The sequence below is a fragment of the Oenanthe melanoleuca genome, chromosome 2 (assembly GCF_029582105.1).
Source record: "Oenanthe melanoleuca isolate GR-GAL-2019-014 chromosome 2, OMel1.0, whole genome shotgun sequence".
NCBI classification, from domain to species: Eukaryota; Metazoa; Chordata; class Aves; order Passeriformes; family Muscicapidae; genus Oenanthe; species Oenanthe melanoleuca.
This window is the reverse complement of record NC_079335.1, coordinates 92,274,225-92,290,957: the sequence shown is the minus strand read 5'-3', so window position 1 is coordinate 92,290,957 and position 16,733 is coordinate 92,274,225. Positions and strand designations below refer to the sequence as shown.

General features: G+C 40.0%; 1 protein-coding gene across 1 annotated transcript in view; it reads left to right on the top strand.

Moving 5' to 3' along the window:
- LOC130249732 (collagen alpha-1(XV) chain-like) overlaps window positions 1-16,733 on the top strand; it is a 115,274-nt gene that overhangs the window by 57,687 nt on the left and 40,854 nt on the right. The window contains 6 exon segments of the mRNA XM_056484782.1: window positions 113-238; window positions 4,012-4,074; window positions 6,114-6,149; window positions 7,244-7,396; window positions 11,229-11,297; window positions 13,621-13,665. Coding sequence (XP_056340757.1) covers window positions 113-238; window positions 4,012-4,074; window positions 6,114-6,149; window positions 7,244-7,396; window positions 11,229-11,297; window positions 13,621-13,665 — 492 coding nt within the window.

Here is a 16,733-nt window from a genome sequence, read left to right as displayed (position 1 = left end):
CCCCAGCTGAGTTTTATGAGCCTGAACAGTCTATGTGAGCTTTTTCCTCTTCCATGTATATAGAAAAGAACCTGGCTAGGATAATTTCTAACAGTCCTGCTGATTTATCCAGGGTCTTCCAGGGCCACCAGGCCCTCCAGGACTGCCTGGTCTTCCAGGAAAGCCAGCACCTGATTCAGGTGTAGGACCTCCTGGGTCACCAGGAGAAGATGGAGCTTCTGGGGAGCCAGGTCCTGAAGTGAGTACCCTTTTCTGCATAAACATTGATGTTGTTTTTGCCCTGCAACACTAAGTTTTAAGTCCGTATAATTCTTAATAAAATTGCAGACTATTTTTAATTTGAGAGCTTGAATCCTATGGAAATTTACCACACACACACACACCCCAAAAAAAAAAAAAAAAAAAAAAAAGAAAAGTCCTGTTAACCAAAGCACATTACTGCAGTAATGTACATTTGAAAAACAGATACTGGTGAATATGGATCAGAATAAATAAAAATTAAGAATGCTTTTGCCAACACTGAATAAGACTAAGCATCAGTTTTCCTCTGGTCCTTTCAGGAAAATAAAGTATGCTAAATCACTTTTATAAGCTCCAGGGAATTTGTAGAATAAACAGAATTTTCCTATTTCCTCTTCCCTCTTCCATTCTTTCTTCAGCTAGGTAGAAGCAGTTATTCCTCTGGACATGGGAAATATAATTCTGCTGTTGAAAATGTTGGTAAAGTCCAACTTGCAAATAAATCCTCAGTGAAGCATTTTTTTCAGGGAAGAAAATCCATTATTTTAGCATTGAACAGTTCTGAGAATCCTCTCTGGAACTATGAGATTAGCTCAGCTGGTTGGAGCATGGTGCTAATAAAGCTGAAATTATAGTTCTGATAATCTCTGCAGGCCATTCATCTAAGAGCTGCACTCCATGACCCTTTCCAATTCAGAATAATCTCTGATTCCATGAATTTACTAGCATGGTTCCCTTATTCCCTATCAACCATCTGCCAACAGCAGTTGTTCTCAGGACAAGATTTGTCCTGCACATCACAGGACCTCAAAGTGAGTCACCATTTCTGTGCCTGACAAGGTGTCATTAGCATACAGCAAGGAACTGTGTGGGTGACAGGTGTTAAAAAGGAGACCTCACTATATCTCAGCTGTCTTGGAGTGGGTTTTTTTGAGGATAACCAAGCTGGGAGTTGATACAAAATCTAGAAAGTGTTTGGCCATCCAGATGGAAAGCAGCATCTTTACTGCAGAAAGAAATAAAGCAACTGAAAGTCTAAATATGGGATTCAAGAGTCAAGTGCATGGGAAGCCAAGGAAATCCATTATTCTCTGCATCTACTGATTGTAATATGGATGGCAGCATAAAATAAAAAAGTGTGAAATGCTGACCAAATTCCATCTAATTGCTAAACTCCCAACAGTACTCTTTTCTGAATCCAAAACAGATCAAATTGTATTGAGAATTGCAAATGTAATTTTAAGAAAATGCATTAGCGAGTCTTATAAAAATGACAGTTATCCTAATGTTTTATTTACTACATTTGATAAAGTGTAGTGTTAGATGAAGAGGCTCTCTATTGCAATTCTTTGCAATTCAAAATGTACCTTCAACTTTTCTGACTGTGGCTGTTTCTACATCTTTAGAATATGAAGTAATTTAAATAGTCTAGGATATACTACTAAAGCCTGCCATAAAAGAATAATGTAAAAAGGAATTAAAAGAAAATGGAGAAATAAGTACTGATTCATCTTTTATTTTTAAAGATGAGTGTATTCTCTCCTGTGTAATTTGGGATTTCACAGGCAATAACATTAATTACTCGTAGACAGTCAATTTTCTGATGCAACAGGAATCTTTGTTTCAGGGTAGTTCCTAGGAAACATATCAGTTAAAAAAGTAGAAGTTAATGTTTATAAGACTACTAAGGAACATTTTCAGAAGAATCAGTCTAGGACAAATCTGCAGGCTGCTGAAGGAAAACTCCAGCTATTAAGACTACAGACCCATGGATTCCCCCACAAATTCAGGTGACCTGAGAAACTGTCATCCCAAAGATTTGCACACATTTTCACACTCTGCATGAGTGAAGTGAGGTCAATTCCCAGCAGAATTTTTTTGGTTGGGAATGCTCATTAAGTATTGACACATTTGTATTATTAAGGGTTTTCAGCTGTGAATTTTAATTCCAGGAGAAGAGTCACTTGAATTTAGGGACAGGCTTCAGTCCTTGCTAAATCAAGAACTTTAGCACCTCTTCTCTCAACAAGTGTCTTGGAAATGTTTGAGTTAATGTTTGCATTTTGTGATGGGAATTATCCCTGCACAAACTGCTTCACAGTGCATCTCATACTGATAGGGTATTGATCTGATTAAATACACATTTTTCTAAATGCTACATGAAGTTAAACTGACTCATAGCATTGCATAGGGATATTTTCTATCCTAATTTTTTGTTTCAGGTAGCTCACAAATGCATTACTATACCCTGACAAGAATAACAAATGTCCCAGTGTTGCCTGCTAGCTACAGGCTACACAAGAGAGACTATTCCAAAGCTCTAAAGGGAATTAGCAATTTCAGCACGATGAAGCCTAAAATTGCTAAGCAGTATAGTGGAAGTAATCAGTAAACTTTAGAACAGTTACTGTTCTTAGCTCAACCTCTTTTCTTATTCTCTTCTGTATGTGCATAATATAATAAAATGCATAAAATAATATGAAAATGAAAATGTAATAATATGAAAATTCTCAATATTAATTATTCTCAATATTAAAAATAATCAATTAGTTGCTCTATGGCTTAGAGGGCATCCAAAGAGAGAAAGCAGGGTTGTGAGGGAGGGACAGAGCCAGGAAAATGAGTCTTTGAGATAATTCTGAAAACATCAGAAATTTCTATCTCCTTCACTAGCCACTTATATCCTTTTCCAAAACAGATGAATAAATAAATATTATTAAAGATCCCCAGAGGCCAGAATACACCCCTGTAAATGTAGCTGAAGGCTTTCAGAGCCAAATTTTAAAAGTGTAGGCTGTGCAATACACCCACCTGCATATTGCACATGCATGCCTAGTTACTGTGGGCTGGACTTCAATTCCTGAACTGATTTATTGGTTGGCCCTACAAAGCCAGTGTTTCCCAGCCTGCCTACTCACTCAAATGCATGCAGGATACACCAAGGCATGGGTACAACACCAGAGGTTGGGTGGAGAAATTAATATACACTTTTCAAGGCAAAATTAAAGTGAGATGTCATGAACAATATGAGCACCTTCAATCAAAGCAAAGTGACAGTGCCTGTTCTTCTGCAGAGGGACTCTTTAGGAGTGCTGCTCCTGCAGGTGTAGGAATGCACCTTCAGGCTCAGACACCTGACAAAGTGAGGCTGAATAAGCCAAGTGCTGCCCCACACGGGGAGTCTTCATTGTTCCCAAGTGAGGATATCACTGGAATTTCATGAATCAAGACCTTAGTCAACCTGCTGGCTTTTCTGTTTGCAGTGGCAACACAGAAGTCTCCTGTTTGACATCATTCCCTCCATAACACAACTGCTTTTAGTGATTCTACCACACAGAAAACCTGGCCACTGATTTAGTCAATACCAAGGTTTCCTCAGCTGGGTCTCATCCAGCAACAACATTGCCAAAAGTGTGGATAAATGAGATGCCTGGAGATTTCAATCCCATCAGTGTTGTCAAAACCTGCTTGGATAGCACCATAATGTCTCATGCTAAGGTTATATTTACAGCATGCTAGGGGCTGGTTTTGCTTATTATTTTATGATTGTTGCATATAGTTTTCTATTAAAATACATTAAAATCCTGGTTTGATACAAAGCCAAATTCTCAGAAGACAAGAAATAAAGGTGTTAAGACTTAGTGGTGGGAGGTGCTACACTACATTGGTGTTTCATAATGCTCTATCCTCAGTTATCCCTGACACTTAAACACATGTTCTAGAAACTGAGCTCTCAAGTGGCACCTGCTTTAGATTTACTGTCATCTACAGGGCCCCCAAGGTCCTCCTGGCAGGGATGGAGTGGTTGGCCCACCAGGATGGAAGGGAGAAAAGGTGAGTTAAATGTCTGTCTTGCTCCTACTTCAGTGGAAAATCTTTGTCAATTCTAGGCTGTAAAAATCATAAATAGTTGTTCCTGCAATGCAAGAGCATCTGGCTTCAGGTTTTCTTTAATGGAATCCAGATACTAATGGCTTTTTAGAACACATCTCAAAAGGCATATTCAGAAATTCAGAATTTCCTATTGGATGCTGTCTCATTTTCTGCAGCATGCAATGTTTGACATGCAGTCTGAACTACTCTGCTGTGATCTGCCACTCAAAAGCCACTCATGACTGGGCTCAGACAGGAGAGCCTGGAGTGGGAAAGAGAGAAGTCCAGAGTGACAGCACATTATGTGACAGGGGAGAAGAGTCTGAAGGAGCACAAACCATTTAGATTGGCAAGCAAGAGACAAAGTCATGGCCCACTCTGGCTGGACACCAGGTGCCCACCAATGAAAAGCTGATGGGTCAAGAACAGAAAGATCACTCAGGAATTACTGTCGCATGCAAAATAGACTTGACTAGGGAAATTAATCTAATCCATTGCTAATCAAAGCTCTGTTTAAGAACCATTTTTTTACACCCCACTTCAAGAAGGATTTGAAGAAAACAGAGACAAAGACTACAAGACTATTTCATCCTCTAGTGAGCTTCAACAACACACCTTACACAACCAGAACTTGAAAATAAATTCCCAAGTGTACATTGTAAGCTCACACACCATAAAGGGAATGAAAAGGCAAGTCTTAAATGGCCAGGATATTGATTTAATTTTATCTCTGGAGGGCTGAAGGTTCTGAGTTGTGATAGCAAAAGCTTGAGGCTGGTAGAAGTGCAGCACACATGGGAACCAGCAGCCATCCAGAAAGTGCAGAATGTGTGTTACAAACAGCACCTGAAACCCCTGCCCATTGCAGTCAGTGGTGTGTGCTTCACATGAGGGAGCCTAAGAACAGGAAGAAGTCTAGCTGAAGTAAACTTAACATGAATCACAGACTATAGGAGGAGATTGATAGGGAAAGAAAAGAAATTAAAGAGAAATTAAATTTTTTAAGAAATCATAATCCTCAAAAGAAAAGAACTACAATATTTTACCTTCCTGCAATGTTTACTGAATTGTGTATATTGGATAGAAGTCTAAATAGAATTGAAGCACTATATATCTGCACCTGTTCAATACAAGTAAGAGTATTTTTCAATATTTACTTTTTTTTTTCTGAAAACCTTGATTTAATTTATATTGCAATATCTGTTTTGTATTTATTCCAAAGGAATCTAGAGAAGATAACAGGAAGAAACAACAGGATACACTGAAAGTAGATTCAGTTTCTTCATTGGAGTGACATTTGACATGGAATTTAGCCATTACTTTTAGGAAAAAAACATCATTTTATTCCTGGTGCTTACTCATTTTTTTCAGACTTTATTAAAGAAATATTTCTGCTGATTGAGTAAGGACAGGTGCTTGCCAAAATAAAAATTATTCCACTAGATTCAGAGCAATTTGGAAAATAATTATTTGTGTGCATTATTATTCTATTCTGTCTTTTCCATGAAATAGTAATGGAAAAAAACAGTATGCAGGAAAAGTGTATAAAAGCAAATATTGATGAAATCTTGATTGCTGCAGAGGAACCTTAAAATCTTCCTAGTCATCACATCCTGTGTTTGGAAGTGTGCCCTAGACAACTTGAGTTGGACCAGTTTCCATTTCTTTATATTCTGTAAGAATTTTGACATTTATATTCAGAAGCATGAGGATGTGACCTGCAATGTTTAATCCTGTATGCTCCAAACCCTTAAAATCTGCAGCAATAATTGGAATACAAGATTGAATCCAGTCAGCATACCAGACCAGAGCTATTAATGTGTTACTGTGACTCCTGAATTACAGATTGTTTTCTTCATAATTGAGAGGTCTGATGTTTCAGATGAAGGGCTTCATGTAAAGGACATCAAATTAAACATCACAGAAATGTGTGGGCATTTGTATGAAAGAGTTGAGTAATGGTCTTATTCTAAGTATTTAGAATTTATTTTCTTTTACAGGGTGATCAAGGTCTACGTGGTTCTGCTGGTCCAAAGGTAACAAAACAGACAGTGTGTTTATAGAGTGACAGTATCACTGTAACACAGCACACGACTGAGAAGGGCTGAGAAATCTTGGAGGTTATTATTGTTGTGTAGCCTAATGCAGTGGGCAGAACTGGTTTCTCAGTTTGCTTCTCTCTGAAGTGAGGGGTAGTCAGGTAACCTTGGCTGGACACCACCCCAAGGTTATCCCTATCACTCCCCTTCCAAGCAGGAATGGGGAGAGAGAATACCAAGGAAAACAGCTTGCATGTTGAAATAAGGCAGTGTTTACTAAAGCAAAAAGAAAGTAAAAGTTTGCATGCATATAAACAAAGAAAAAAAATATTTAATCTCTACTGCCCATTAGTGATCAATGTTCAGCAATTTCCCAGGAAGCAGTTGCTCCAGAAGGCAAATACTATGAAACAACAAATGCCTCTTGTTCCTCCTCCCTGCCTTAGCTTTTATATCTGAGCTGACATCATATGGTATGGAATATTCCTTTGGTTAATTTGGGTCAGCTATTTTAGCCTAGCTGTGTCCTGTCCCAGGGTATTGCCCACTCCCAGCCCTCTTGATGGGAGGAGGGGATGAGAGAGTTGTTACAGAGACAGTGCTGATGCTGTGCCAGCCCTGCTCAGCAGCAGACAAAACACCAGTGTGTTATCAGCACCTTTCTGACACCAGAGCAAAGCACAGCTCTGTGGGGGCTGCTGGGGAAAACAAACTCCAGCTCAGCCAGAAGCAGCACGTGTGACCAGCAGGTCGAGAGAGGTGATGCTCCCTTTCTGTTCTGCCCTCCTGGGAGCCCACCTGGAGAGCTGTGTCCAACTCTGGGACCCCAGCACAAAGAAGGCATGCAGCTGCTGGAACAAGTCCAGGGGAGGGCCATGAGCATCACCACTGGATGACCTCTTCCTGGAAATGCTCAAGGCCAGGTTGGATGTGATTTTGGGCCACCTGGTCTAGTGGAAGGTGTCCCTGCCCATTGCAGGGGGATTGGAACTGAGCTTTCTAACCCAAACCATTCTGCAATCCTGTAAAACTACTTACTTGCCTCTACTTAGGCATTCTCAGTACATCAATAGACTGCATTTTTATTGTAGGGTGATACTGGAGTGACTGGATCAATGGGCCCCAAAGGAGAAGCTGGCCCTATTGGGTCTCCTGGAAAACCTGGACCACCAGGACCTCCTGGGCTCCCTGGGCCTCCTGGACCTCCTGGACCACCAGGACGAAGCTATGGCCTGGGATTTGAGGTATTTTGCTATTCTGAAGTTTGTTGTAACTATGGATCTACTTCCTCAGAGGAAAGACAATGTACTCACCTGGCTATTTCACAAGTATTTAAGTCTGAATTGATGACAAAGTAATTTGTTCTAGATTGAAATTTGCTGAGGAGTGTAAATACAGGCACACACTTTGCTCATTTCTGACCTCATGGTTCTACTTAGGACAAAAATGTTCTATTGAAAATATAAAATTGCAGATGTTACTTTTTCTACTTCTGAGAATAATACCTTCATCACTTAAAAACACGAGATTGTGCCCACTCAAGATGAGTTTTGCATATCATTTGAGAACTGCTCCTTTGGATAATGTTGGAGCAGAAAGTGGCTTTGCAGTAAAGAAAGGCAAGGGAAGAACACCCAGGTTCAAGAATTAGACCTGCTGCATTAACATCTTTGTGAAGAGAGGCCAAGAAAATGTTAACATCAATATTCATATTTGTGTCTTTGCTTTTTTAATTCCCATTTTTTCACTCACTTTTCAATTCTACTTTAACTGTTTGGCTCAGCAAAGTCTTTCCAGAGTTTTTATGCCATGGGATATAATAGAGTTTACACAGTAACTCAGGGCAGTCTCATTAGAGAAGTAAGAATATTTGACCAAAATTACTGGCCATTTGTAGAATGTCTGCAGGAAAGTGATGGTCTCTATAAAAGATACCAGTTTCCTTACTATCTACCCCAACTCTTTGGTATTTTTCTTCTGTCTACTACAGACACTTTGAGGTTTCACAGACATGACCACTAATGCTTGTTTAGAGACCCAATTTGCTTTCTGATGTCTGATTAAATAATATCGTACTAGATACACTACTGGTTGGTAATGTCACTGATGTCAGTGAATTTCAATGGACAAAAATCTCCCTAGGAGTTCACAAGATCATAATTGCCAGCACTGAAATTGCTAGCAAGGAGCAGTTTGAAATCTAAGCCTACAAGCAGTCCTTTGCCTTGTCCTAGGCACATTGCCCTGGTACACAACCTTCCCTGAATAAATACCTTCTTGTCCCAGAATGAGCTAAGGACCACTGGCAAGTCACATCTTCATCCCAGACCTGGTCTGAGTTTTAGCCCAGAATGATGGTTTCTCTGACTTGCAGTCATCTTCTGTGACCTGTGAGGACACATTCTTTGAGAGATTCTCCACTTTTCCCCATTAGCACTATTTGAGTAGAAAGCAGCATGCCTTTATTATGTCACCAAAGAGTTCTGAAATTAGGATGCTTAGGATCAAACTCTGCCACTTTTGGTACCCAAGTCTTAGAGGAAGCTCTGCAAGCCTAGCAGATGAGCAGGGAAGGGTGAAAACTAGGAATCCTCACTTTTATGGATACAAATGCAGAAGGATTTGAGCTCTAACTGCAGTAACAGTATCGTGACTGGCTTCATCTTGAACTTTATCTAGCCCAAACAAAATTGGCATGACTGTCATTTCCCTGAGAGGAATACTGATTTAAACAGGCTTGCTAGCTGCAGTTGATCTTTTGGATGCCCACCCCTGCCATCTGTTGAGGCAGCACCATGGTCTGCCAGTTTGTTAGGGTGACACTACCTTTTGGTTGGCAGTCTGTTTATTGCTGTAAGGCTGTTTCTGCAAAACACTCCTGTTAGCACTTGTTAGCATCTGTGATCAGCAATGTGCAAAAACCAAATGGCATGGTGTTTGCTGGCACTTATGCTTGCCAAAAGAACAGTTTGAGTTGCAGAAGGTACCTGGTAAGCCCATTAAAAACATGCAGATGTCAAAAGAGATGATGTGTTATATAAAGCAGGCATCAAGCACTCTCTTAGAGAGAAAAACAGACTGGCACAGTGCAGTCAAGGGAAAGGGCCCAGAAACACACTGTGGTTTACCCTAAGCAGTTTGATTAAACAGGCCAAAGTGAATGTGAGATTTTCTGTTGCTATTTGATACACTGATAGATGACGGAGGAGAAGAATGAAAGTCTGAATAACATTGAATCAATCTCAGGTAAAGTGGCACAAAAGGTCTCTCACCCCAAAGGAAGAACCTGATTCCAGCTGTGCATTCCTTCTGCTTCTCTTACTTTTATAGAGTTGGCAGAGGAGGTCAGAACAAGATCTCTGTTTTTCAGTGGAGTCAGGTCAGATGACATTTTCCATACCTTTGGTGTTAAGCTGCCATTCAATAGTAGCTGAGGGTCATCTAATTGGTGTCCCACCCTTTCCCTTAGACCATCTCTCAAGGGCATCACAGCTGTGCTAAGCTGGGCCATTTCAAGTCTAACTAACTGGCAGAAAGCTAAGTTGGCCAGGAGTATGGGTCCTCTAACGTGGAAAGCTGGCACAAGGGCTTGCTGTCACTAGGAGGTGGAGATTCTCCTTTGCACCTGCTCCTTCTCCCTTCTGCAGACATTCCTGGCACATGCCTGCCCATCACATGCACTAACATTCAGTATTCCATCAGTTCTGCCACAAGTCAATTTAATTGACTCAAATTTTAGAGAGCACTTGGACCCCGAAAGTAACATGCTTTCTGCCATTTTAGTCATCTAGAGGAAAGTGAGGGGATTCAACACATGATGCTGATGTTGCAAAAGAAGGCTGGATGACTGTGAGCAGGGAAGAGAAACAAAGAAAGATTAAGACTCTCCCTGTACAGAAAAAGGAAACAATTAAACCAGCACAGCTGCAACTAAAACTGCAGCTCAAAGCAAGTGAACAGTTTCCTGCTGGCATGGCTCATCCAGATGATTTGAATCACAGTCTGACAAGTTTAGAATAGGAACAAGACAAGGGATAGGAGCATGACAGGTGCTGGGCTTGAAAAAAGTGATTATGGCAGCCTGCACTTTTATTTATTTGCTGCTTTGGAACTGGCAGCTCCTGCTTCTACCATGGGTCAGGAATGCCATAGAACAATGAAAGCTGGAGGGAGGTTGCTGCTTTCTATGTAGTTTCCTTTACAACTACTAAAATATCTCCATGAGAAATGGAGAAGGATTTCCATCACACAGAGACTTCTTTCTGAAGTTAGCAGAGGGCAATGGAAATGGACAGTGGGCTGGAGCAGATAACCTGTAATGAAGGTCTTGGGGGACTGAGCTTGCTTAGTCTAGAGAACACAACCTTCATCTCTGGAAGGTTCCAAGGGCTGTGTTTCCAATGCCCTAAACAGCCTGATTGGAATTCACTGCTGACACTGCTTTTGACAGGAAGTTGGACCAAGCAGTCTCTGAGAGCCCTTTCAACACAATTAATTCTACAATTTGATGGTGGAAATTTTTTTCTGCTCAATTTCAGAAAACAGTATTTTAGGCAGGAGTTCAATATTCGACTGTGAAAATTAGGAAGAGCCTTTATTGATGAAAAGTGATTGCTGCCCTTACCAAACTGTTTGCAAGTTCTCCCTGCCATATATTTTTCTTTTAACCCTTATTAGCCATTAGTGTTTCCATAGCTGGTGGCAGGTAAATGCTGCACAGAAAAATACTGCTGAAAAGTGTGCCTAAACACAGTACATACTGTCTCACTTCTGCTGGATGCTCTTCAGCCTGAAGTGCTGGAGCAATTGTGTCAAGTTGGTAAGACAATAAAGATCAGAGTTTCTGTAAGGAAGACCAAATGTTTTCATCACTTTTGAGCAAAGCCTGTCTCCAGAACATCATCCATTTGTCTCAGAAAGTAAGTTAATGAGAAAAGATTAAAATATTTGTGCTCAGTATGTTTCAAATTTATACAGAATTTCTAAAAAAAAAAAGCAAACAAGCCACAAGAAATCACAAGAAAACCCCCAAAAGATAAATTCTTAAATTCTGTAGCATTTTGTCTCTTCCCTTAGGATATGGAAGGATCTGGTAGCATCGACCTGTTAAGTGAATCAAGAATTCCTGTATCAAGGGGGCCAAAGGTGAGTGAGTGTTTTGGGGGAGGGGAGTGTAATTTATTGTTGAGTTGTTTGGTTTGTTTTGTGGTTTTTTCCCCACAGAAGTTTCCCCCATTCTTCTTTTGGAAACATATAGCCCCAGACAGCTACAGATTGAGAGTCACTACACTGAATTGAATTCTCTTGCCCTAGAATGTCCTCCAAAGAATCTGAATGGTATTTCTCTGATACCTCATTAGCTAATGATTTTTTTATTCTGCTGTCATATATTTTTGAGATTTTAAAGGGTCAAATAAGGATTTTCATGTTATCTAGCTAGTTCCTCTTTCACTCTAATAGATTCCTTTCTTGCAAATGCAAGTCAATCACACATCTGAAGATGAAAATGTAATGTTATAGTTTGAAAATTAAATATGCACAATATGACATGCCACTTTAAACTAAAAAATTTTTCCCGGTAGTGAGGAAGCAATGTCACACACAAAGGGATGCTTTTTTCTGCATCACTGTGTCTCAGGAGAATTTTTTACTATTGTGGGCCACTTAAATCATCAAGTAGGGAATAGGGGGATATAATGTATCAGAACCAACTAGATCATTTGGATTTACTGTCATTGTTAACAATAGAAGGAGCTTTAGTGGTTTAGTCTGGCAACAAAAGGAGACAAAGGCATTATCCAGTAGCTACTTAGGAGTCTCTGAGAGGCAGCTGAAGCATGATGAAGCCAAACTGTTCCTTATAGTGCCAGACAGTGCTGCAAGGGACTGGGCATGATTTACAGCTTGTGATGTTCAGGCTAAGCCTTGGGAGCAGGCTGCTCACTAGAAGTTGGGGCAGGACTGGGGCAGTTCACCCAGGGGGCTGCAGAAGGTCTGGTCCTGGAGTTACTGAGACTTTGCTGGACAGAAACATGACTGACCTGGTCTGAAGCTGGTGACAGTCCTTCTCCAAGGGGGGTGATTGGATTAGGTGGCTTCCACAGACATGAACAATCTTCCATGAATCATCAGACACCAGCTGAACTCTGGAGGCAGGAGTGACTTTAGCAGCTCTTCACTGTGCTGTTTAGAGTACTAGTAATTGTGAGTCACTGAGGTTGTAGCTGATAGCTTTGAGAACTTTGCCCCCTCTTTTGTCTTTTCCTAGATGCTAAAAATAGCACCAAAAATACAGTTCCAAAAATAAGTATTCAATCTTTTAGCTGGAACAAGGAGGTGTCCACAACCAGAATTGCCCATTCTGACCTGCCTTAATCACAACCTAACTCTCTCAAAATTGGTTTTATAACAGGCATTGTTTCCAAGTCACTCAGCTATAAATATTCAAAAAATGTCTTGTTGCAGTTGAACAAATTTTTCCTGTTGCTGCTTAATTACTCTGCAAAGTTTGAGTCAGTACAGAAGGCAGATGAGAAAAAGAAGAAAAGAAAAATAAGAATTTTGCTGTAATTATGAAAATGATTTGCATGCTATCTGGTGCTGCATTATGAGCCATTTACACCTTATTACAACTCCAGAGTACCCAGTGGTATTTAGGTGAAATCAGAGAATCTGCTTCTGAGGGGGCTGCAACCCAAAAGAGCTGCTAGGAAATAAATTATATTTATTAGCATTGTTGAGATTTCTATTAATCTTTTATCAGAAAGTAGTGGTAGTGTTTTGAAGTAGAAATAAGAAATTAATTTTTTCTCATGGCTCAGCTCCCATTTCCAAGGTTTCCATTTTTCCTTCTACAGATCAGTGTAAAATTTCATTGGTGTTTTCTCATTATTTAGCATTACCATTTATTAGTGCCTCTATATTCCAGATAAAGGCAATTCAAACACTTTGTTGAATTCCTTTCTCTTCCATTCAACTTTGTACAATGACCAATACTGAACTGCCATCCATTTTACCATCAAAGAGCCATAATTGTTCTTTACAATCCATGTATATCACCATATAGAGACAAGAGGAATTTGAATTTCCAAATGTTTTTTGAAAGAAACTTTTTGGGAAACTGCTTTTAAACCTAGCAAGACTGTGTTGCCTCTAAACTGGCAGTATATCTTAATTTTAACCAAGAAAGCACATTCAAAAAATCATTAGCAGTTGAAAGCAATCCATTATAACAAATGGACTTGGATAAATTTATTTCTAATATTTTTCTAAAAATATGTATAGCAAGCAGTGACAGTACTGAAGTTGTATTTGTAAGGAAAAGTACATTTTATTGCTCTCTGTTAATACTACAGGTCTCCAGCATTGTTTTTGTAACAGTTGTGGTAGTGAGGTAAATTTTTTTCTGAAACAAATTTATTTTGAAGTGCCATGTGGATTTACCAGTAAATTCAGTGTATTTTTATAGGGTTCTGTAGGAAGACCTGGAGAGCGTGGACCATTAGGACCAAAGGTAAAAACACTCAAAAGATAACCTATATTGCTTTGGATTAGATTTTTTTATTTCTATATTCCCAGAATTTGCCTGAACATAACAGCTTTCACTTAAGATTCATATACTGATTAAGTTGGGACAAATTTTGTTCCCATTTACACTGGATATCTATGCAAAATGTGTATTACTAGAATTATTTCGCACCCAAGAAGAGTAGTGAGTAAATACTCACTGGGCTATTACATTCCATGGAATCTTTGTTAAATTTCTTTTGGACATTTGGCAATTTTTCTTTGTTGCTCACATCAGTCTGGTCTCTGAGAGGTTGCATGTATGCTGTTGAAAGAGAAATCTGCATGAGGAGGCCTTCTGATCCCAGAAAGTGATAGGAAAACATTCTGGAAGGTGCTGGGGGAAGAAGGGAGGAGCAATAACTACTTTCCTTGGTTTTATTTGAGCTTAGAAGTGACTGAATTTTTCCACTTTAATGCTGCTACTGGTTGTGTAACCCATGAGGAAAAAAAAAATGGGGAGATGAAAGATCACAGAAGAAAAGGGCAGACCTGCAGAATGGGTCCTTAGGCAGGAAGAGGCTTTTCCTGTTCCTCTGTAAAGCTCAAGTACCACTCAGGTTTGTAGTACAGCATAACAACACCTTAAATGTGACTTTAAAGAAATTTAAGGCCTTCATTGCCCTGGGAAATAACAGTAGCATTGAAAGAGCAGGAAATGGAGGATGAGAAGTGGCAGTGCCCATCCTGTCCCCCTGAAATTTTCACCTGAACTTATCCACAGCATTAATCACTGACTGCCCATTGCCAGCAATAACTGCATGCACCTAATTCATGGCACAAGAGCCACCAAAGGCCTGGCCAGCCCTCTCTGTCTAGAGTCTGTAAAGGTCAGATTCTAGGGCTGGAAAAAGTCCCTCCATTGGGTACTACCCCTGTTGCTGCTGGAGCACCTGACTTATGAGTGAAAGAAAAGATTGCAATTTGCACAGCACGTGTTGGTGAGTGATACTGCAGTGGACTGGCAAGAATAGATGTGCTCTCACATGATGCTGCTCTGTGCACATGAGTAGGTGCTGAGTCTCCAAGCTGAAAATACATATTTTTAAACAAACTTGTTCTCTGCCCTTAGCTAGAAATTTTGTTTTTAAGAAATTTTGTTTCACAAAGATCTCAGAAATGGAGGTAGCATGATTCCTAGGGTCTAGGAAATGGGCTGGAGAGGCAGAGATAGTCATGAACCTTGGCCACAAGACTTCACCATCATCTTGGTTTAATCATGAGTCATTCACCCCAAGATACAGGAGAAACAGGAAGGAACGTGCTATTGCATGACATCTTACAAAACCAGGTACACTATGGCAAAATTAATATAAAGTGGTTATAATACACTATCATTCTCATGGGGAGGAATTTTACACCCACTTTTCATGATTATAAATGACTTCACTAGGCAACACTGGCAAAATACAACAACCACCCACCTCCCAAAACCAAGAGCTAATGCATCACGAGGAGTTGAAGGTATAGTTCTGTTTTGTGCATCTTTCATCCTTCAAATACCCCAAATGAGTACAGCTGTCAGAGAAGACCAGCTATGACCAATTTTCTTTCTTTCTGAGCAAGTAAGCACAGATCCAAATTCTGCTTTCACTTTTATTATTATGAAAAATTGTTTTCATTAAAAAACAGCCTACAGTCTTCACACACGCTTGAATACAAGAACACCCAAAAAGCAGTAAGCATAAACATAACATTTGAAGCAATGGCTGGTTTATTCCAGTTTATATTCTCTATCTCCAAAGAAATAAACAAAATTGGATGTTCTCTGTCTGTAACAAAATTGAGGAAGCGTGTCTAGGACGGGCTAAAATCCTGCAGAATTCCAAAGTGGAACCGTGCAGCGCTCATTATTTCACTCGCAGTTTGACGCAGTGCCTGGGTAGGTGGAGGGAGCAGCAGCGTGGGGGGACTGTGTTAGCTGTTTTGGGGAAGATGGTGAGTCCTTTGAGGAGGCATGAGGTCATGGCTGCAGTGGCAGATCTGGGGAATGTGACCATGAGCTGATTTCAGACATCAAAACGAGGGCTCAGGCGTGCGGCTTGGTCGAGGCTCAGCAGAAATAATGAGTCGTGACCACAAACCCTTCAGATGTGGGTGGCAACTGGGTGGTTAAAATCCCAGAACCAAATCACAGATGGATGCCAAGCATCACTTGACCAAAAATATGCCATATTTTTACTAATTGTTTTACTCCATTTGGTTCCTTTATTTTTGAGGAAGGTAGCATACATGTTTAAAATCTTTGCAATTACTCTTCACTTTAGTACTTGAGCCCTACTGTGTCTCTGTTGGGAAAAAAAGGCAATATAGGTCCACCAGGTTCAAAGGTGGGATGTTTATTTGACCTGATCTAAAACCTCAGTTGTTTCTTTCCCCTTAAGGCACTTCTTTTCCCCTTTCATCCCTTAATGCACTTAGGGGAATAATGAACATTTCTTGCTTTGTCAGCACATTAAGGCCCAGGATGGCTTCACCAGCCCTTTCTTTGGTGAATTCTGAGTATCAGGAGCAAGGATGACCTGGTGCTTAAGACTTCTGCCTAAAATTTGGTGAAAATTACATCTAAAATTGCATCAAAAAGGCGTGTGTCTTTGGAGGTATCTTGCAAGGCCCTTTATATTTTCACCAGAACAAAATGAACATTAGCAAAGCTTAGACAGAAAAACAAGTTCCATGTCTCCCCTGTTCCTTCCTATGGGGATGTGCAGCCATCACCCCACCCATGACACAGGTCTGTGCTACAGAAGTAGGCTCAAATCTATTAAAATCCCTGCCTGCTCTGCTTTGAACTGCTCTTGGAGCCCACCCCAAAACTCCTGTTTGGGGCTGTGCTGCTCCTTGCTGCTCCCTGTCTGACCTGAGTGTCTTTTGCAAGCAAGAGCCAGCAGAGAGCGCTGATGTGACTCATAGAAAATTAAAATAAAATAAAATAAAATAAAATAAAATAAAATAAAATAAAATAAAATAAAATAAAATAAAATAAAATAAAATAAAATAAAATAAAATAAAATA